Source organism: Delphinus delphis, chromosome 6 (genome assembly GCF_949987515.2).
Source record: "Delphinus delphis chromosome 6, mDelDel1.2, whole genome shotgun sequence".
Taxonomy (NCBI): Eukaryota; Metazoa; Chordata; class Mammalia; order Artiodactyla; family Delphinidae; genus Delphinus; species Delphinus delphis.
The window spans coordinates 6,325,906-6,347,350 of NC_082688.1; the positions used below are offsets into that span (position 1 = coordinate 6,325,906).

Below are 21,445 nucleotides of genomic sequence, written 5' to 3' on the forward strand. Positions count from 1 at the left end.
AGCATCTGCTAAATACAACAAATGGGAGGTAAATTTGATCCCCCAGTTCCTCCAGTTTGCAATCCTAGGTTTTTACTTATTATGTGTAAACATGGGGGTATTCTCATTTTTTGCCCTAAGGCACGACAACAAGCTCAAATGCGTCACCAAATGGCAGAGGACAGCAAAGCAGATTACTCATCAATTCTTCAGAAATTCAACCACGAGCAGCATGAATATTACCATACTCATATTCCCAATATCTTTCAGGTAAGGAGTTCAGATCTCTCAGATTTGCTTTGCTTAGAAAAATGTTGCCTTGGAATCATGATTTCTGGGCTTATATTCTAAGTATTTCTATAATTCTAAGTTTCCTCTAATTCAAATCATTTTTTAAAACATTCAGATCAAGCACTGACTGACATTAAGATGAAATATAACATGAATCTCAAGATTAATCGATAGCCTTTGCAAACTTCCTTGGCTTGCCCCTGCAGCCATTCTTGGTCAGTCTTAGAACTGTGATTCTCAGATGAACACTCTTCTTGCTAAAAGGACCATTCTGGTTACAAAAATTCCAACTTAACCTTTAGGAATCTAAGCAGCATTGAGACAGGTGTAGGATTTGAATAGATGACAGTTCTTTCCTTTGGATTGTTTTTCTTTTGGCTACTTTAGGTTGTCAAAAATCGTATGAGAAAAGATACATACATTCCCACTCTGGGAATTTTTTACAACTTAAAGTCCAACTGTAGAAAAAATAATAAATGTTTGTGTCATAGCGTCTACATAGCAGATAAGAACCTCCAGCTTGTAGAAGGCAGGTATACTAGTTAATGTAAGTCTGTGTTGGGTCAAGGCAGTTAAACAAATACCATACTTTTGGTAAAGGACAAAGCAGTGCCTCAAAGATGGAGGAGATGTTTAAACTCTAATACCAAATGGTGCTAATTGTAAAGCTACTTGAGTTTCGGGTTCTTACTGAAATTGGAATGGAATTGGGTAAAGTGTACATTTAGGCAGCCCGGCAATTCGTAAAATAGGTGTCCAGCTGGCTAAGGTAGAGGCACAAGAAATTTACGGTTGCTGTAACTCTAACCTTTTTATAGGCCTATTTCCCGCCTAGAGAATTTTTTAGAGGTAACAGTGCTGCCAAAAAACAACTTCCGTAAGTAACAGTGGACCAAACTGGGGCTTCCTTGGTGGCGTAGTGGTTAAGAATCTGCCTGCCGATGCAGGGGACACGGGTTCGAGCCCTGCTCTGGGAAGATCCCACATGTCGCAGAGTAACTAAGCCCGAGTGCTACAACTACTGAGCCTGCACTCTAGAGCCCACGAGCCACAACTCCTGAAGCCCGTGTGCCTAGAGCCCGTGCTCCACAACAAAAGAAGCCACCGCAATGAGAAGCCCGCGCATCACAACGAAGAGTAGCCCCCACTCGCCACAACTAGAGAAAGCCCGCGCGCAGCAACAAAGACCCAACGCAGCCAAAATTAAATTAATTAATTTTTTAAAAACCCAGAAAACAGTGGACCAAATTAATTTTATGCAAATTCTTATGTTTCAGAAAATACAAGAGATGGAGGAGAGGAGGATAGTGAGAATCGGAGAATCAGTGAAGACGTATGCAGAGCTGGATCGGCAGGTGATTCCAATCATCGGGAAGTGCTTGGATGGAATAGTAAAGGCAGCCGAGTCAATTGATCCGAAAAATGTAAGTACTGTAGTTTGGACTTAATTTATAACTAAGAGTTTGTGGTCTCATTATTTCCCTGCCCCTTTCCACAGTGACCATATTTAATCACCTGAAAGTAGTTGCTTTCAGTGGTCACAAATACTTTTCCACAGTAGCAGCACCATTTTAGAGTTTTTCAATTCAGCCTTCTGTGTTTTGGATTAGTATAGTCACTGGCACACTTAGGATTGTAGAGCTGAATCTGCTAGTATAGGTTTAGGTTCATATAACAATGGCAATAGTGTCTTAAGGTGGTTTATTTTTCCTTCCATGTAAAGATGTCTAGAGGCAAGAGGGTCCAACCATGGTATGGGCAGATGGTCCGCAAGTTCTCAGTGACCCAGGCTTCTCCTGGTTCACAGCTTTTGATGATATGGCTTTCAAACTCAATGTGGCTTCTGTAGCTCCAACCATCACATCCAAATTCCAGAAAACGTTATATAGAGAAGGGCCCATGCCATCTCTTTAAAGAGGCTTCCAAAAATTGCTCCCTGTACTTCTGTCTACATCTCAAGAGATCTCAGAGGTCAAAACTTAGGGGCCACCTCCTGCTGTACAGAAGACTGGGGAGTGAAGTCTTTTTGCTGGGTGGCCATGTGCCTGACTTAAAATCAGGGTTCTTGTTACTAAGAAGGAAGGGTGATTGGCTATTGCAAGACAATTGACGCCTATGGCACACCTACAAAATCGGTGTCAACTGAAATAGCTACGGCAAATTAAAATGTGGGCTCACTGTAGGAAGTTGAGATTTTTCCAAATTGTCTTCTCTAGTAGTTTTTTATTTTTTTAAGATTTATTTATTTTGTATTTATTTTTGGCTGCATTGGGTCTTTGTTGCTGCACGTGGGCTTTCTCTAGTTGCGGCAAGCGGGGGCTGCTCTTTATTGCAGTGCGTGGGCTTCTCATTGCGGCGGCTTTTCTTGTTGCAGAACACGGGCTCTAGGCACGTGGGCTCGGTAGTTGTGGCTCGCAGGCTCTAGAGCACAGGCTCAGTAGTTGTGGTGCATGGGCTTAGTTGTTTCACGGCATGTGGGATCTTCCCGGACCAAGGCTCGAACCCATGTCCCCTGCCTTGGCAGGCGGATTCTTAGCCACTGCGCCACAAGGGAAGTCCCATCTAGTAGATTTTTTAAATCAGATGATCATTGAGTTAGAAAGTTATTACAAATCACATGTGCTTTTGTAACAGTTTAACTATACATCTATCTATCTATCTTTGGCACGATAGTTGCCATTTCTTTACACATTGGTCTTCACCACCTGACCCCAAGAAGATTCTGAACTCAAAGTTCCTAGCAGGGTGCACACCACAGAGTAGGCAATCAGTTCACTGATTTATTCAGCAAACATTTATTGCACCATTATCACCGGACACCATCTAGGTACTAGGGACACAGTGGAGGAAAAACAGAAGGGAGCCTACATTCTAGTAGAGGAGAGACTGTGAACAAATATATACATAAAGAAAAATTATTCAGTAAATTCATATCTTTGAACCACAATTAACCAAAGAAATCAGAGAGATTATCTACTCTTTGCTTTGACTTTGTGTATGCCAAATTGCTTTAAGACCTTCTGATGAGAACCGGTTTTTGTACTACTGTATTTTTCAAGGGAATCACATAATAAATAGCCCAATTTTTCTGCTTTTAGCAAAGTCATTCTTAATTAATATTTGTTTCTGTAAATGTAGAAAAATGGTTAATTATTAAAAGCATCTTCAAATCTCAGCTAGACATGTAGCTTTACAAATTATTCTTTCTAATGATAAAAATATTACTAGAAAAAAATATTACTAGAAAATCTATTATTAATCAATATAACTTATTTAGAATATCACCTGTATGAGGTCATCATAGTTCATTGTGTAGAAGGTATTTGCATGCATTTGAACGTATTTGTGTGTGATGGGTGTAATTTCAGGATTCACAGCTGGCCATAGAAGCTTATAAGTCCGGTTTTGAGCCGCCTGGAGACATTGAATTTGAGGATTACACCCAGCCGATGAAGCGCACTGTGTCAGATAACAGCCTTTCGAATTCCAGAGGAGAAGGCAAATCAGAGCTCAAATTTGGTGGCAAATCCAAAGGAAAGTTATGGCCATTCATCAAAAAAAATAAGGTACTGATGGCTGGACCCAGTGTGAAATGAGTGTTACAAAGTGTGGAGACGTTCACTTTATCTTTTAGTCTTAAAGGAACGAAGATTTTAAGCTTGTTTCAGAATGCAAAAAAAAGAAAAAAAAAAGCTAATGTGCTATTTTATTTTAAGACAGTATCTCTCTTTGGTGATGGTACCTTGGCCATGGCCATGTGTCTTATTTCAGATGCGTTATCACCTGCACCGTGTCACCCACACTAACAGATTACTGACCTCTGGCTTTTGCATCATGCCTTTCACTCCTAAGTCTCCTAGATTGCTGGTTACCTGGGCTGGGAGAAGGGAGATTGTACAACATTTCTATAACCATGTATCAGCATATCTAACTGAAATTGTTTCCATGGGTTAATAACTTGGTTTCCAACTCATGTTAACATATGTATCCATGAACATTTTTCGTTTTCTTTTTATAGTGTGATACGTAAGTGCATGACAGCATTAACATAGGCATAAAGTATGATCAAGGCGATGTGACTGCTGTAACCTTAGAATAATTTAATATTTCAAGACTGTCTTTGCTGTTTTCACAACCTTAGCATTGAAGGACTTTCATTTTCTCCCATCAAGCTGTGTTAGTTTAGGTGGTTTAGAAATATTTACCCTTCTGGCTTACACTGGTTTAGAGTAACTAATTAGAACGGTAGTTTGCATGTGAAAGTCTGCATGAGCTTCTTGTCAGACATTTCTTGCTATTCTTCTGTTGCTTTACTTACTAAAACTCCCACTTTCATCATATTTCCATTTAACATATCCTTACATATTTTCTTTTGGACCATGGCCTAAATATTTAATTGTTTGTGTTTGACTTGCTTTGGGTTTTCAAATATTATTTGATGCTTATTTTTGTTTTGTGTCTTATCTTCTTGTTTCTGATTTTTTACTCTGTCACTGCTCCGTCTCTTACATGTAGCTTATGTCCCTTTTAACATCCCCCCATCAGCCTCCCCCACCTCCCCCTGCCTCTGCCTCACCCTCTGCTGTTCCCAACGGCCCCCAGTCTCCCAAGCAGCAAAAGGAACCCCTCTCCCATCGCTTCAACGAGTTCATGACCTCCAAACCCAAAATCCACTGCTTCAGGAGTCTAAAGCGTGGGGTAAGTTCTGCTCTGGAATCCTGTCTCTCTTGTGCGCTTTGGTTGCATGTTTTGTTCTGCATAACTTATTTTGTTTGTGAATGACTCCATTGTGTTTTCCCATAACGTAAAACAATAAGAACCTATGATTCATTATAGCCGGAAAGAAGAAGCGCCACAGAGAGGAAAGAAGGAAGGAAGCAGGATGGGTGGGGGAGGGGTGGGGAGCCAGCCACCCCAGAGTTCTTTTTGTCTGTAGCACATTTTGGATGGACCTTTCTCCGTTTCCCTTTTGAAACATCTAAGTCATTAACATTTTACCTTGATTTTACCAAAAAAGGAAACTTAGATTTCGTTTCTAAAGCTAGCAACATTTGAGGCGTTGGAAATCACTGTATAGTCAGAAAATATTTGCTTAATAATTACTGAAACAATGTGTAGTGAGGGTACTTTTCTCTGAGCTATGCCTCAGGGTTTGAGGTGAAATGGTATATGGGTTACAGCGGTTTCTTTAGCTATTTTGGTGATGTACAAGGTGTTGATTAAATATCTGATAACAGACTGACTGCAAAAAGGCCTAATGCAGTATTTATCTTAAGGGGGAAATGCTAGCGGCTCACATTCACTGAGTGCTTGTCGTTTGCCAGACTCTGTTCTATGCGCTCATTTACTTTTTTCAACCACCCTATGAACCTAGGTCCTAAGAGTTCTTTATTTTACTGATAAGAAAACTGGTGCATACAAAGATGGAGTTAGGAAGATACAGAGCCAGGATTTAAAGCCAGGGAGCCTGTTATGATCTGAGATTCTGTGAGTCCATACTCAGGGAGAATCTATTATACCATGATTGACTCATAAGTGGTTGTTACTCAGACTCAGGTTTGCCATCCTAACTAAGATCGCATGTGCTTAAGTCACAAGGTCTTATGGAATTGATCAGCAATCCAAAGTAGATACCAGTTCGGTTTTTTAGAAAAAGATTGGAACAAGGTCATTCCTAGCCTCCTGAATAAACCTAAATGGTCAGTCTAGTCTAAGCCATCCCCAGATATTCTTTATAATGAATCATGAGTAAACAAACATTAAGTGCATTAACATATCCAGTAAGGTTTTCTTTTGTCCTGTCCTGTGGGAGTTGAAATATAGTTGTAGTGGGATGTGTTCTTGTACAAATATAATTTTTACTTTTCCCTTCCTCTGTGTAAAAAAGTTGTAAATATAGTAGATAGCTACATTGTTACCTTTTAAAATAAGGGACAAAAACCTCATTTCTTTATATGCAGAGTTCCTTTAATAATGGAATCTCAACGTTTTTTGCAAAGAATGCAGTTGGTGGAATTATCCTGTTTTAAGGTTACCCAGCACATCCAGGTTAAGAATTCGAATTTAATTTCCTAAAGATTTCAAGAGAGGCCTTGTTGGAAGGCAGAATATAGCTTCAAAAGTGGATGATGAATGGTGTTGAGTTCTATAATTAGGTCTCCATTATGCTGGCTTTTAGAATTCTCCATCCATCTCTGCTCCTTGCTCATCGAAGAATTTTCAACATATGACTGTGTGTCGCTATACTAGACTATAGACTATAAAATTTGACATTAACTGTAAATCAGTTACCCCATCTCTGCTGCTTCCAAAACCTTCACACAGCACTCACTTATTATATTTATAAAAATATCTCTGCATTGTCTCTTGGAATCTCATAATGAAGGATGTTGAATATTCATGACTGTTTACCATTTGTGTATGTATCTGTTCCACTCTTCTCTCAACATCACAGTCTGTTGGTTGCAAATGGTTTCTGAATCATGTTTCATGGCGTTCTCTAAATGTTTAGGAAGAGACCAAGAATGTCAGTAATCAATAAGTGTAAGAAAAGATGGCTAGGAAAAAATTAACACTTGAAAACAAAAACAGTGAAATGAGAAACAGGTTATTCTGATTAATTAAGGGAACCCTATCCCATTTTTAAAAAAAATAATTAGCAAAAATAAATTTTATTTCTTACACCTCAGATCTGTGCTCAGCAAACTTCTATTTTTTAAAAAAAATTTCCTAAACGGTGAGTGTGTTTTCAAGAATAAACACACACACACACACACACACACACACTAGAAGCATCAGTAAATAAATAGAAACATATTTTTGCTTCCCTCCTTTTTCGTTGATCTGTTTTTAGGATCAGATTTGACGTACTTTTCTTCAGGAAGTAGCAGTGCAGAAAAAAAAAAAAAGGAAAGGAAATACATCATAGAAGTAAATGAGGAAATTTTAAAAAATCTGAAGTTTGGGGAAATAAATGTGATTTTAAAGCAATTTCAAAACTGAAGGTACATGTTTAACAGGAGCCGTGACTAAAATGCTGCAGTCCTTGCTATTTCATTTATTCTCCTTGTTAACTTTAAGACTGTTGCACCGAAGATAGGAAAAGGATTCTCGGAGAATAACATCTGTTTCAGATCCAGATTTTAATCCTTTGTTTCTATTATCAGAATGTATAAATCCTATGCAAACGTTTCTTCGCATAAATAATTTCGTTTCTGAAGAGCTAAGTAGGATAAATCTTTTTTGTTGTAAGTCATTCACATTTGTAAGCAAATGTCTCATTGAACATCTTTAAAGACTGGCATGCCACCATGATCAACCATTATTTCACCTTTACTGAAGTCAAAGAAAAATGAAGCTAGATTGTGTGTTCTCAATTTGCAGTCTACAAAGTAACTTTATCGTCTTAACATTTCTTTTTCTGGTGTGAGCAAGGGGCTTCTGAATCTACAATATGGACATATTTTCCCCACGTTTTAGAGTTAATTGTACGGAAAAATACCATCATCGTTGATCAAAAGATTTTGAAAATCCCTACCAATTGTTTGTCAGATGTAACTATCTTCTGATTACTTTCATTTTATTGATTTTACCTTGTTCTCTTGCTGATTATTGGCAGACTCAGTCTCTCTGTTTTCACAAAGAACTCATGAAGAGGACGATAGGGAAACCCACGTATGCTTTTGAAGCTAGGGATTATGTTGTAAGTTAACCTGTGACGGCTAGGTCATACGGTCACGGCACAGGCACTAACCCCTGTGACAGCACCAAGACTGGGGACCCAGATGCTCTCTGACCCGGACACTGGGAAAAGCCTCACTGTATCGATCCAACCACACAGGCTTCTTCTTCCGGAAAAGTTACATGGAAAAAGGAACCAAACTATCAAACTTCCTAAAAATGTCAGTGAGCTGATCTTGTGTTTTTCCCCTTTTCATTGATTGGGATTGCCGTCTGAGCTGTTGTCACTGGGTATGATTTTACGGCAGAATTTCACCCCTAAAAGGCAGCTGGTCACGGGAGAATGACACTCTCGCAGACGGCAGCGTGTAGCACGCTTACCCACACCCACGTCTGAAACAGATGGATCCGTGGATCCGTAAGGGACAACCAAAAAAATCAGCGAAGCCTGAGCAAGGTCATAGAGCAGTGAAATGACTTTCCGTGGACCTTAAACCAGATACTTATATATTCGTGTTCACTGTCCCCTTTCTTTGTACTTGAGGTTAGTACCTGTGACGGCCCAATAACACATGGATCCGCCAGCTCTGTGTGCCCTCATGTGTTATTGACACTCGTGGCTCCCCAGGCTCCGTAATTGTTGCCTGAAACTGACAGCTTTTTAGTTCTTCAGGTGTCTTGCAATGCACTTAATGCAACCTTTGAAAGTATTCTGTTGGCAGACGATTCAGTTTCTAATTTGAAATGATCTAACTGGCTGGCTTACAGCTTAAGAACAAACACCAGTTTATAATTGTTAAAAAGGATCCCATATACTGGGATGGTGCTTCTTGTAGATTATCCATCACTGTCCACTTCAGAAAAGTGAATTTGTCTGAGAATTCGATATTGCCTCTCTCTATTGGGATTTGTTCTCAATCCTAATGACTTGCTTTTATTATGAAGTGGTTATATTCCTATGCCCTTAGTTTTGATGTTAGAATTCTGTTTTTGGAATGCTTAAGAAAGAATATATTACTTTAAGCAAAGGAAGTAGCACATAGAAAGCAGATAGAGTGCCGTGTTCAAATCAGCGACATTTCCACAGTAACGTCTGAGAAACATTTGTATATGGTCGTATGCTTCGCAGGGAAGATATTTGCAAAGTTTTCTGCTGTGCACCATAAGTGTTGTCTGTAAAGAACTCAAATTGTGATGAACAGATCTGTGCTAAAGTTTACAGGAGGGGCTCAAGGCATTCATGTAGGTTGCCTACGTGAGAGCGGTCATGAATATGACTGTACCTGTTTCCCCCAGAGTTTTGTCTTGCTACTTCTTTCCTTAAAAGTCTTTTTCCCCGTAGGGACAATTTCTTTAAAAGCTTAATTAATGCTTGTTCACAAAGAAGTATCAACTTTGAGTTAATCTGAAGAGTAAGATTTTTTAAATCTAGTTAAGGAATTTTTAACACCCTCTCCCCTCCCAATTTCAAATCAAAGGACACTTTCTTTGGTACTTTGTCTCTGACATATTTTTGGATCCTACTACCAATTGCCTAAACTTTAGGGTTGATAACAGCTAAGTACGTGTGCACCGAGCTCTCAAAATACTGCTTTATAGTCAAAAAGCATGTTTCACCTGTTTCTGAAGAACCAATGTTTCTTTTCCTAATTTTGAGATGCCTTTTAATCTGGTTTTGGATCCAGTAATTAGTATAGTTTTGCCAGTCTCCGGGCCTAGCAGAATTGCAGCTGCTGTGTCCTGATAATGAACAGGAAATCCATAGCAAGGAGTAAGTACACCTCAGTAGTTGAGACAGTTGGCTATCTATTTCCTAAAGGTAACTTGTAAGAGCAGCAGCTTCTGTTAACTCCCCAGATGCTATAGAACCCCTGTGGGTAGGGCTCTGAGTTCGATAGAAAGCCCCAGAAGACACCTTCTGCAGAGCAAGAGGTGCATGCAGTCCACAGGTGGGAGAGAGCATCATGCTTCCACCTCCAGCCAGGCGCTGAAAGGCTCCCTGGAGGTTGGTTCTTAGAGCATCTTCCAGTCCTGTGTTCCCATTTACCAGTTTGAGACTTTGCCTTAATACCTTTAGGAAATGCCACTGTTCGTATTTATTAGATCTCCTTAAGATAAAAATATTACTGGGACGTTGTGGAACTAATTGCTTTCCCAACGCTTTTAGTCTGTGTGGAACTTTCCATGGGAAATTTGGTGAACAAAAGGCTATGTGATTATTTCCATCTTTTATAATCATGCTATTTCACCGACCGCAAACTTATATTGGTTTATACTCAGGCTGATGTGACCAATCCAGAACAGTAAACGGAAACCCTCCTTTTCTATCTTTATACTTTGCTCTGGCAACGTGGCAGCTAAAGAAAGGTTTTGGTCGATCAGCCCCTCTTGGGAACTTTGGCACAGAACCGCTGCAAATCATTTTCACGAAGCGCCAGGTGAATTGATGTATGTTAATTCAGTGTAATGGACAAGTTCCTCCTCTTCTCATGTGTTGTTGTTTCTCTCTCTCTCTCTCTCTCTCTCTCTCTCGCTCTCTTTTTTTCCCTGTTACCCCTTCAATTTTTACACGAAGCTTTCTCTCAAGCTGGTAAGCACAATTCCTCCATGCATGTCCTGAATCTAATCAGGTTTTTTGGTGTATGTTTTGTGGGTGCCGTGCCATTGTGCAACAAATCTTCAGAGTCAACTGTTGATTTGTGTTTCTCTTGTGTGTGCTTTTGTTGGTGTTTCTTTATTAGACCTCTGGAATACAAAGGTCCAGAGTCTAACAGAGGTGACTGTAATCTTTTCAAGTTGCTAAGAAAATTAACGCTTAACTCATGATTTGGTTTTCTTTACCACTGGAGTCTTAAGAGGATGACAGATGTTGATAAACTTTATTTAAATGTGAACATAAACATGAATATTAGCTATGAGGGAGTTTATGTATTGGATCATTCGGAATAAATGCAAATATAATCGTTGAAAATTGCTCCTCCCCCGGAGCCACAGAAGCAGATGAAAAATGCTGGGGACCTGAGGGAGACATGCAGGAATGATGCCGGGCTCCAACTCAGGTCTCAGGCACCTTCGAGAATTGGAGGTCACGAAATCTTTAAGTTGCTACATAAATACATGGGTGCCTTGTGCATGGCTGATTTAAGAAATCAAAGACGATTTTATGGACAATGAAAAGAGCCTCCTAAGCCTTTCTAAAATGATTTCTTTAGTGTTCGGTGTTGTTTCTACTTTTAATTCCATAGCCCTAGTAAATAGTCAAACTAATCATTAAATCTATTAAAAGAAACTCTTAACCACATAACCCATTACTGTACTTCAAATATGTGTAAGTTACGTAATAGTCTCCAACACCACAGCTGAGAATATCCTAAAATTACGGACAGTGATGAACTGTGACACTTCAACCAGGGATAAGACCAGCATTTTATGCGCTGCTGTTGAGAAAGTATGACAATATTTTATGGTTATCCTTATACATACTTTTATACATGTTTCAGTACATACATAAACATATATATACATAATTTTTCAACCTGACTCAGTATTTGGCGACTGTTCCAGCCCTAAGGAAAAGGAATATTTTATTAAATTAAACATTTCTTAGACGGCAAAATAAAATCCCGAGAAGAGTTCTACAAGAAGGAAAGATCTTAAATGAACATCAGTCATTAGCAGCAGTATGAATTTGGGAGAAATCGGATCCATAAACTGGGAGTCTCTCGGATGCCAGGGTTTCTTTTTTGCCCTTTATTTGTTCTTTTGCTCACGTGCTAACAGCTAAAGATAACATTATCGGGCAGTCTTTCTGTTTGAGATAAATCATTTTACCAACCTTGTACTGAACTGCTGCTCGATGCCCTTACTTTGAAGCTAATAGAGAAGTTACACACAGATGGCTTGGGTGTAAAAATAATAAAACTCAAGAAGCAGCTCGTGCCATTGCCCAGGAGCAAGTGTTTGATTCCAGTAGCAGGTAAAACGAGATCCTCTTAGAGCCACAGCCATTGAAAATATACGTATTTTGGCCCCTTTTCCAAACCCTGGTACAGCCAGTATCCTAGGGGCCCCTGCAGAGAGTTCAGAAAATCTATTCTGCCTCGAAGGTAGAAATAAAAATTCCTCTGTGGCAAAATGAATCATAGGTGAGAGTATTGTTCGAAAGAATTCAAGCTTCAAAAGGTGAATAGGACAAAATGAACCTTTGAAGGTACTTTCCAGAAACCTCGAGTTTCTTTGGATCTAGAAGAAGCTGTTGACCTGAATCGCCAATGGTCACATGAAGTTTGTTTGAGGCATAGTTACTGGGATTGGTTTTTAAATAACAACACAGAAATATAGACTATCTATTGAAAGGGACCTAACTGGTCAGTTAGACTAACTCCTGATCAAGTGAAAGGGATCATTTATTATTTAATTGCTTTCGTTTCTGTAGATGATCAGGGTTGCGTTTGTTGTTGTTGTTGTTTGGGCCATCTATTTATAAGTCATAAGTTAGAGTGTCGTTTACTACAGATTTCTTTGCACCTGTTTATCCAGTGCAAACCTTACACCTGTTCACAGTCTAGACCTATGTGGTACAATGTGGTATCCACTCACCACAGGTAACTTAATTAAATTTAACTTAATTTAAATGAAAAGTAACTAAAATTTTAAAATTCGGTTCCACAGTTGTACTGGGCACACTTCAAGGGCTCAACAGCCATATGCGGCTACTATATTGGACGGTGCAGATGTGAGAACATTTCCATCACTGAGAAAGTTCTTTTGGGTCTCATAGCACATAGCGAGGCTCAATAAATATGTGTGAGTGAACACTGACTGCTTACTAGGTTTGCTGAGCTCTGCAGCAGTGTGTCTCACGCTGTGTTTTGTCGCATTCTAGCATTAAAACAAAAACGAAAACAAAACCAAAATCTCTGTTCTAGAAAACATGCTGATCTCTTTTAAGTCAATTCAGCATGAGAACAAAGTACTGAGCTTTCAGGCTCAGTGACTGAGTTGAGAAAATTGAAAAGCACTCAATTAAGGTTTCAAGTGTTACAGCACAATAGTTTATGGAAAAGGAAAAACAAGTCTGCTTTATTTTTATATTGAAGATTACTTGGCTTCATCTTAGTTTTAGAAGCAAGTTGAACTTCCTTGGTTTGGCATTAGGGAATAATCACTTGTGTTTTGCTTTTCACTCACACACACACACACACACACACACACACACACACACGCACACAAGTCTTTGAGACTATTAGCTGAAAGGTCTTTGGTGGCCTTAGTGGTGAACTATTTGCTGAATCACAAACTTCCAGCCCAGCAGCCTGGCATTTTCTCATAAGCAGCCTAGGAACTTCAGTCACAAGCCCCCGTGTAAGCTGCTTGGCAAACTCAAGCTAATTTTGCAATTACATTATCCGGGTCCCTTCTTGTCCACCCACTCCCAGGCAAGCCTGTCTTGCCTTTGTTTAATTGGTTCTAAAGCAAAATCTCTTTTCTAAATTCCCTGGCTTATCCCTGGCTATTGATAAATTTCTCTTTCTTTATGAAAATAGCCTCATTTAAGGAAAAGCACTTGATGGCCACAACTTAGCTACAGCTTCTGACATGTAAGCGTAGGTAGGAGTCTAGAAACTCACGGTTGATATTTTCTACTTAAATCACATGCACAGAGGAGAGAGAGCAATTTTTTTGAAAGGGAATCAAGATATCAAAGTACACTACTTCTGATGAATTAGAAACAGCTGAGGCTGATTTCATACACTGTGGGTTGTTGGGTTTGAATTTGGGGCTGGGGGCGGTGTTCTCTATGAATTCTCTGAGATGATCCTAAAGATGATGAAAAAGAACCGACCAGATGTTTAGAGGCAGCAGAGGCAAGAAGAGTACATGGGAGGGAGGTGGGGGGGGATTGTTTTTTTTTAATGTCCCTTTTACCCACATTCTCTGAGGAACTAGACGTCCCATCTGTCACTTCACTTTTCGGCCTCAGCCTGTGTGAGGAGACGGGAAGGAATACTCAGGCTGGGTGGGGTGGGGGAAGCAATGCCATCGAAATGCAGCAGTTGGCGGGGGCACTTATCACTGTTTTATGTGAAGAAACAAACCTAAAGCTTCAGTGTTGCCACCGACACTGACACTAAAGTGCAGAATCAGTCTCCAAATTTGTTTTTCATTGATCCTCTCTGGAGTCAAAAGTATATCTTCCTGTCTCGGTGCTCCCTGCCTTGTCAGAGGTGTCTGGGCCGGCATGAAAACGGTGTGCGGGCCTTTTGCAGTTTGCATGCACTGATTTTTGCATCTCAGCTGGGTGTCGTGGGAAAGAGCTTAATTTAGTTCATGAAAACACATGCAGACGTCTGCATTGCCCTGTTGTCTGGGGACTCTTTCCCGCAGGCTTCCCTCGGTGTCTTCTTGTCAAGGAGTGCCGTGAGGTTTCTATTTCTTTTTGCATCTGCAGGGTGCGACTCCAGAAGATTTCAGCAACCTCCCACCTGAACAGAGAAGGAAAAAGCTACAACAGAAAGTCGATGAATTAAATAAAGAAATTCAAAAGGAGATGGATCAAAGGTAGAGTGGCTCAATATGACTTATTAAGACATTTGAGTTCGGTTTGGAAAGATGGGAGGCCCTACATCAGATTTTAATCCAAGTGATTATTTCAGCCGTGTGTTTGGTTGTAGTCTACTGGATTGCTTTAGTAAAGACAGGGAGGGTTCTTTTAACAAATAGGTATTATTCTGAGTTTGGGCAACAAAATACACATGACTATCTTCTTCATTTTTGTATGTGTTCACTTACTTTAGTAATGCCACATTCACCATGCTAGCACCATGGAATGTAAATTCAGGTTAGACAAGAAAATTTCACAAGTACAGCAGAGCATTCTGTAGCATACCGAAGTTTGTATAATGTCTGACCAAACCAGTTTGCTCATAAATCACTTCCATTATAGGTGATCTATTTAGTTTAATATTTATGATTCTTATAGAGAAAATAAACATACTATACACATTTTAAAAAGTGTTTTTCATTTACCTTTGCATTAGCACTTAAAAAACACATTTCTGTTTCAAAATGTATATTAGCCATAAAAAGGAACAACATTGGAACAACATTGGAACAAAAGGAACAACATCTCATTTGTAGAGATGTGGATGGACCTAGAGACTGTCATACAGAGTGAAGTAAGCCAGAAAGAGAAAAACAAATATCGTATATTAACGCATATGTATGGAATCTAGAAAAATGGTACAGATGAACCCATCTGTAGGGCAGGAATAGAGACGTAGATATAGAGAACAGCCATGTGGACACGGGGGGGGGAACGGGAGGATGGGACGAATTGGAAGATTAGGTTTGACATAAATACACTACCATGTGTAAACTAGATAGCTAGTGGGAACCTGCTGTGTAGCACAGGGAGCTCAGCTTGGTGCTCTGTGATGACCTAGATGCGGGGTCAGGGGGGAGGTCCACGAGGGAGGGGATATATGTACACATATAGCTGATTCACTTCATTGTACAGTAGAAACTAACACAACACTGTAAAGCAATTTTACTCCAATAAAAAAAAATATTCTAATATAACAGCAGCAAAATATAGCCCTGCAATTACAAAAGTGCTAAACGGGGATCTACAATTATTTTCCTTTTTTAAAATTAATTAATTAATTTCTTTATGGCTGCGTTGGGTCTTCATTGCTGCGTGTGGTTTTTCTCTAGTTGCGGCGAGCGGGGGCTACTCTTTGTCACTGTGTGTGGGCTTCTCATTGCGGTGGCTTCTCTTTGTTGTGGAGCACGGGCTCTAGGCACACGGGCTTCAGTAGTTGTGGCTCACGGGCTTAGTTGCTCTGCGGCATGTGGGATCTTCCCAGACCGGGGATCGAACCCATGTCCCCTGCATTGGCAGGCAGATTCTTAACCACTGCACCACCAGGGAAGTCCCTTAAGTTATTTTCATATTTACAACTATGATTCTGAAATAAATACTATTCCTAAGCAGCTCTGTTATCAGCTTTTTAGGTTTGGTTTAAAACCATACACATAATTGCTAGGAGGCTTATAATGTATTCCGTTCCTGAAAGCGTTCCTCAAAAGCCAACCAGCCCTCAAAACAGTACTCAGTCCACAAGGCAGTCAGAAAGAGTTAAATTAACTGGGGTAAATAAGAGTCCTACATTACATCAAAAGCATATGATATTCTGCAGCAACTAACTGGGAGCAGTTCAGGGTTGACTGGCGTGTTGTCCTCTTTAGAACTAATTTCATCAGAAGAGTTTAAGAAGGTGGACATTGGGGACTTCCCTGGTGGTCCAGTGGTAAAGGATCCACCTTACAATGCAGGGGACCGCGGGTTCGATCCCTGGTCGGGGAACTAAGATCCCACATGCCGCGGGGCAACTAAGCCTACGCGCCACAACTACTGAGCTTGCGCGCCTCAGCGAGAGAGCCTGCATGCCACAAACTACAGAGCCCACGCACCCTGGAGACTGTGCGCCACAACTAGCGAAGAGAAAACCCGCACTCCACAACTAGAGAAGAGAAAACCCACGCGCCACAACTAGAGAGAAGCCCGCACGTCACAACGAAGATCCCCCAGGCCGCAACTAAGACCTGACACAGTCAAAAATAAATAAAATAAATAAATTAATGATAAATAAATCTTAAAAAAAAAATAAGGTGGACATTGTACCACTACCAAGTGCATTTAAAAGTGACATGTTTCCTCTGTGCTAATTTGACACCCCTGAATGACCTAGCTAGGGAACTAGTCACGGTAACTTGGTCACCAGGCAAACCAAGCCTGCAAGAAAGGACGCCAGTGTTCAAATTACCATGTTATCATCTGACCCAGTTTATTTTCAACATAAACATACAATCTCAATACGAGATGTCTAACTAAAGCTAGCACCGCCAACAAGACCAAGACAGCTTCTCCTGTTCCAAGGTTTAGGTTTCGCCCAGAATTCTCGGTACGTGGAATAGCCCACACCAAGAGCCATTGCTCCCATAACAAAGCCTTGGGCTGCCACGCGCACGTGGATCAAATAAACAGACATTTTAGTATCTCCCCTGCTCTTCAGTCTATATAATCCATATGCAACGATTGCTGCAAAAACCTGCCATTCCAGTGGGGACAAATGGTGCCTCTCTAGCTTTCTGGATAGAGAGGCACATGTAGTGATTGAAGAATCTTCAGACAATGACAAGACATCTCAGGCTCCAACTGGCTTCAAAAAGATTTTCTGGTGGTTTTTGTTTGTTTGTTTTTGTTTAGTTTGGCCGTACCACGTGGCTTGTAGGATCTTAGTTCCCTGACCAGGGATTGAACCCGGGCTGTGGCAGTGAAAGCCCGGAATCCTAACCACTAGGCCACCAGGGAACTCCTGTTTTCTCTCTATCATGAGTGTAGAGGTGAAGTTTTTGTACAAATGAGGAAGAGCAAAGTGGCATGACCCCCACCCTATCCCTTGCCCCATGTCAGAGCTTTGGATACAAAATGTACTTGTCTTTCTATTTGAGGGTAAGTAAAAATCAGCCTTCCTATAGATTCTCATGTCTTCTTGTCTTTTTATAGAGTGTGTTGATGGTATCTAGAAACCAAGTCACAGTATGTCTTATACACATCACCAGCCATTAGAGGTGTAAATATTTGCTTGTTCTTGACAAGCACCTGCCCATCTGCCCCGGCTCCCACTGTGAGAGTCCCCTGGTTTCTGAGCTGTTCTATAAGTTTGATCCTAGGGATGGTAGGTTGGTACATATGCAAAAAAAGAAAAGAAAAAATTAGGAAAAGATTCAATATCTCTTCCCATTTGCACTTCCTTCCCACATTTATAACGAATAATACCTTCACATCATTTACAGGATACTTGCTAATAATCCTGATTGAAAAGCCACTTTAGGGAACTATACTCAATATTTTATAATAACCTATAAGGGAAAAGAATCTGGAAAGAAAAAGATATGTGTATGTATAACTGAATCACTTTGCTGTACACCTGAAACTAACACAACATTGTAAATCAACTGTACTCCAGTTAAAAAAAAGAAAAAGGAAAAGAACAGCCACTTTTTATTCTCTCACCTTCTATATTCTCACTGACGGAATTAAGTGAATCATCGTTAATGGCGATTTGAACTTAAAAGATAACTTGAGATTTTGTGCTCTATATAAGTAGGCCAAATTGTAGTCCTACATAAATATAGTTATATTGAAGCTGGGGTTAAAACTTGGTTGTGCAAAAAATAAACAAACTTGGTAAGGCAGTCAGTTTAAGTACATGCAAAAGAAAAGTGGGTTTTGATTTTTTTTTAATCTCTGGGAGAGCAACTCCTGAAAACTAGATCGTCTTATAAATATTGTTGCAGTACGTTAAAAAGAGGAACACAGATGATGAACTTTGTTCTAGTTTTATATTAAAAATAGACTTTATGAAATAAAAATTTTTTGTACTTTTTATAAATAGAAGTCTTTGTATGTTTTATAACATCTGGGACCAAATATAAAAGGGTTTCTAAATGTATTATAAACCTCCTGCTGTTTACTAAGTGAGCACTTATATTTTGCACAGGAGTAACAAGTTATGACTCAAATATCTGAAATGACATTTTATAGGTTGTTGACAGACTCTCTCTAATTGTTTGATATCATTCAGAAAAGTTTCTCTGTCACTTGGGTTGTGGCTGTGGAACTTGGTTAACGTTTGAAACCCCAGAGCAGTGCTTGCTGGTAATAAGGCCAATCACGTTCAACCATTCACTTCACCTCTGTTTATCGAGCATTTACTGTGTACAAGGAAATATTCTAGGTATAGCAATGAGGATAAAGCGATGAACAAAACATCAAAAACATCTGTTCTCATGCAACTTACATTTTGTGCAGGAGGAACAGAAAATAAAAGGTTTTGAGCAGAGATGGCATGATCTGGAAAAGGCTGGATTTTTGTTTGTTTTCAGTTTTGTTTTTTTTTAATAATCCAAAAAGGCAAGAAAGGAGAGAAAAAATATTAATATATAGAATAGGCAGGACAAATCAAAAGCACAAAATAGAGTGGAAGATTTAAAATACCAAGCACACTAGACACCCCAGATTCCAATCTGGTTCCACCTGTTTCTTTTGCAAACTTTGGACAAGATTCTTAACCTCTTAGCACCTCGGTTTCCTCACCTTGAAAAGGGAGTTAATATGCCTGTCTATGAGGATTAAGTGTGTCAGGGTATGTCACGTGCTGAGGACAGTGCCTGGCATATTGTGTTTGTAAAATAAAATGAATCAGTATGTTAAATGTGAACAGACTACATGTTCCAACTAAGAGATTTTCAGACTGGACAAAAAACTAAAACCCACATGTATGCTAGTTACAAAAGACACGTCCAACTCATAAAGTGCAGAAAGGTTGAAAGCAAAGACTGGAAAAAGATGGGGCTTCCCTGGTGGCGCAGTGGTTAAGAATCCGCCTGCCAATGCAGGGGTCAGGGGTTCGAGCCCTGGTCTGGGAAGGTCCCACATGCCGCAGAGCAACTAAGCCCGTGAGCCGCAACTACTGAGCCCGCGTGCCACAACAACTGAAGCCCGCATGCCTATAGTCCGTGCTCCGCAACAAGAGAAGCCACCGCAATGAGAAGCCTGCGCGCAACGACCAAGACCCAACGCAGCCAAAAATTAATTAATTATTTTTAAAAAAAGAATGGAAAAAGACAGACCATGCAGGTACCAACCAGAAGGAAAACTGGTGTGAGAACACTGACTTTCAGGCCAAAAAACACCCCAAACTATTCAGCTCAAAAGGATCAACTTCATAAAATAAATGATTCAAATAACAAATGGCTCAATTCACCAAGAAGAGATACAATTTTAAGTCTGTAGAACCATACTAGCATCACCTCAAAATATAGAAAAGGTTATGCTGTTGACCTTCTGGCATAAGTACAAGAAATACAAGCATGTCATTACACTGGGATATTGTTCACGCACTTTTCTCGGTAATTGATAGAATAGATTAGCAGAGAGTCAGGATAGAGGATTTGAACAAAATAATTAACAAAATTGACCTAATACACAGATATCCAGTAACTGCATACTACACATTCTTTTCAAGCACACATAGAACATTTCCAAAAATTGGGCATATCCTGGTTTTATAAAATGAATCTCAACAAACATCGAAGGATAGACATCATTCAAAGTACGTTCTCTGAAGGCTGCAATTAAGCTGGATATCAATAACAAAAATTTAGAAGTTAAGAAATGTGGGGCTTCCCTGGTGGCGCAGTGGTTGAGAGTCTGCCTGCCGATGCAGGGGACACGGGTTCGTGCCCCGGTCCTGGAAGATCCCACATGCCGCGGAGCGGCTGGGCCCGTGAGCCATGGCTGCTGAGTCCGCGTGTCCGGAGCCTGTGCTCCGCAACCGGAGAGGCCACAGCAGTGAGAGGCCCGCATACCGAAAAACAAAAAAGAAAGAAATGTGGCTGTCAACTAACAACATTGTAAAACAACTACACCCCCTTAAAAAATAAAATAAAATAAAATGTGGCTCTCCGCAGGGCTCAGTTACAGCAAGAAGCCTGCTCAGTCAAGTTAGAAAGGCTCCCCACCCTTCTTATCACTCTGGCATGGAGTCAGGAAGGATCCTGTTAAGTTGGTTTAGCAGGAATCGTTCCATTCACCTTTGATTTTCCATCCACTGAGTCCCTCATTCTGCTTATTGGCTAAAAATCCCCAGCTGTCTTTACTGTATTAGGAATCGAGCCCAGCTCTAACCTGAGGTGTCTTTTCCCCGATTGCAATTGTTTTTTGATTTTTTAAAAAATAAAACCTGGGCTTCCCTGGTGGCACAGTGGTTGAGAGTCCGCCTGCCGATGCAGGGGACACGGGTTCGTGCCCCGGTCCGGGAAGATCCCACATGCTGCGGAGCGGCTGGGCCCGTGAGCCATGGCCGCTGAGCCTGCGCGTCCGGAGCCTGCGCTCCGCAGCGGGAGAGGCCACAACAGTGAGAGGCCCGCATATCACAAAAAAAATAAAAAAATAAAAAAAAAATAAAACCTGTTTTTACTGCTTAAAAAAAAAGAAAGAAAGAAATGTGGCTCTAAGTAGCGCATAGATTGAGGAGGAAGCCCTCATAGACGCTAGAAAATATATGAAACAGAGCTGAACCTTACCCTTCACGTACATTCTCCATCTCCGTTTTGGGGATGTCACTAAAGCCATGCTTATACGAGGAAATTTAAAGCTTCCAATACATATGAGAAACAAAGAAGGCTGCAAATCAATGAGCTAAGCATCCCTCTTAAGAAGTTAGAAAAAGAGTAGCAAATTGAACCAAAGAAAATAGAAGAAACGGAACGATAAAGGAAACTATCAATTAATGAAACAGAATCACACATTCAACAGAGAGGATGAACAGAGCCAAAAGCTGGTTCCTTGAAATGATCAACAAAATTGAAAAACCTGCAGAGATTGATGAGGAGAGACCTGGATGAGAGGAATGGGAGATAGTGA

At 40.2% G+C, this 21,445-nt stretch overlaps 1 protein-coding gene across 5 annotated transcripts in view; it reads left to right on the top strand.

Annotated features, from left to right (window-relative positions):
* FNBP1 (formin binding protein 1) overlaps positions 1-21,445 on the top strand; it is a 140,588-nt gene that overhangs the window by 106,029 nt on the left and 13,114 nt on the right. For 2 of the 5 annotated variants that reach the window (XM_060013975.1, XM_060013974.1), the window contains exons 7-12: positions 121-249; positions 1,548-1,694; positions 3,639-3,836; positions 4,786-4,968; positions 10,526-10,540; positions 14,402-14,511. In XM_060013975.1, the coding sequence (XP_059869958.1) occupies positions 121-249; positions 1,548-1,694; positions 3,639-3,836; positions 4,786-4,968; positions 10,526-10,540; positions 14,402-14,511 (782 nt within the window). The remainder of the gene's footprint in view (positions 1-120; positions 250-1,547; positions 1,695-3,638; positions 3,837-4,785; positions 4,969-10,525; positions 10,541-14,401; positions 14,512-21,445) is intronic. The other 3 variants (XM_060013979.1, XM_060013980.1, XM_060013978.1) reach the window with 2 other exon arrangements.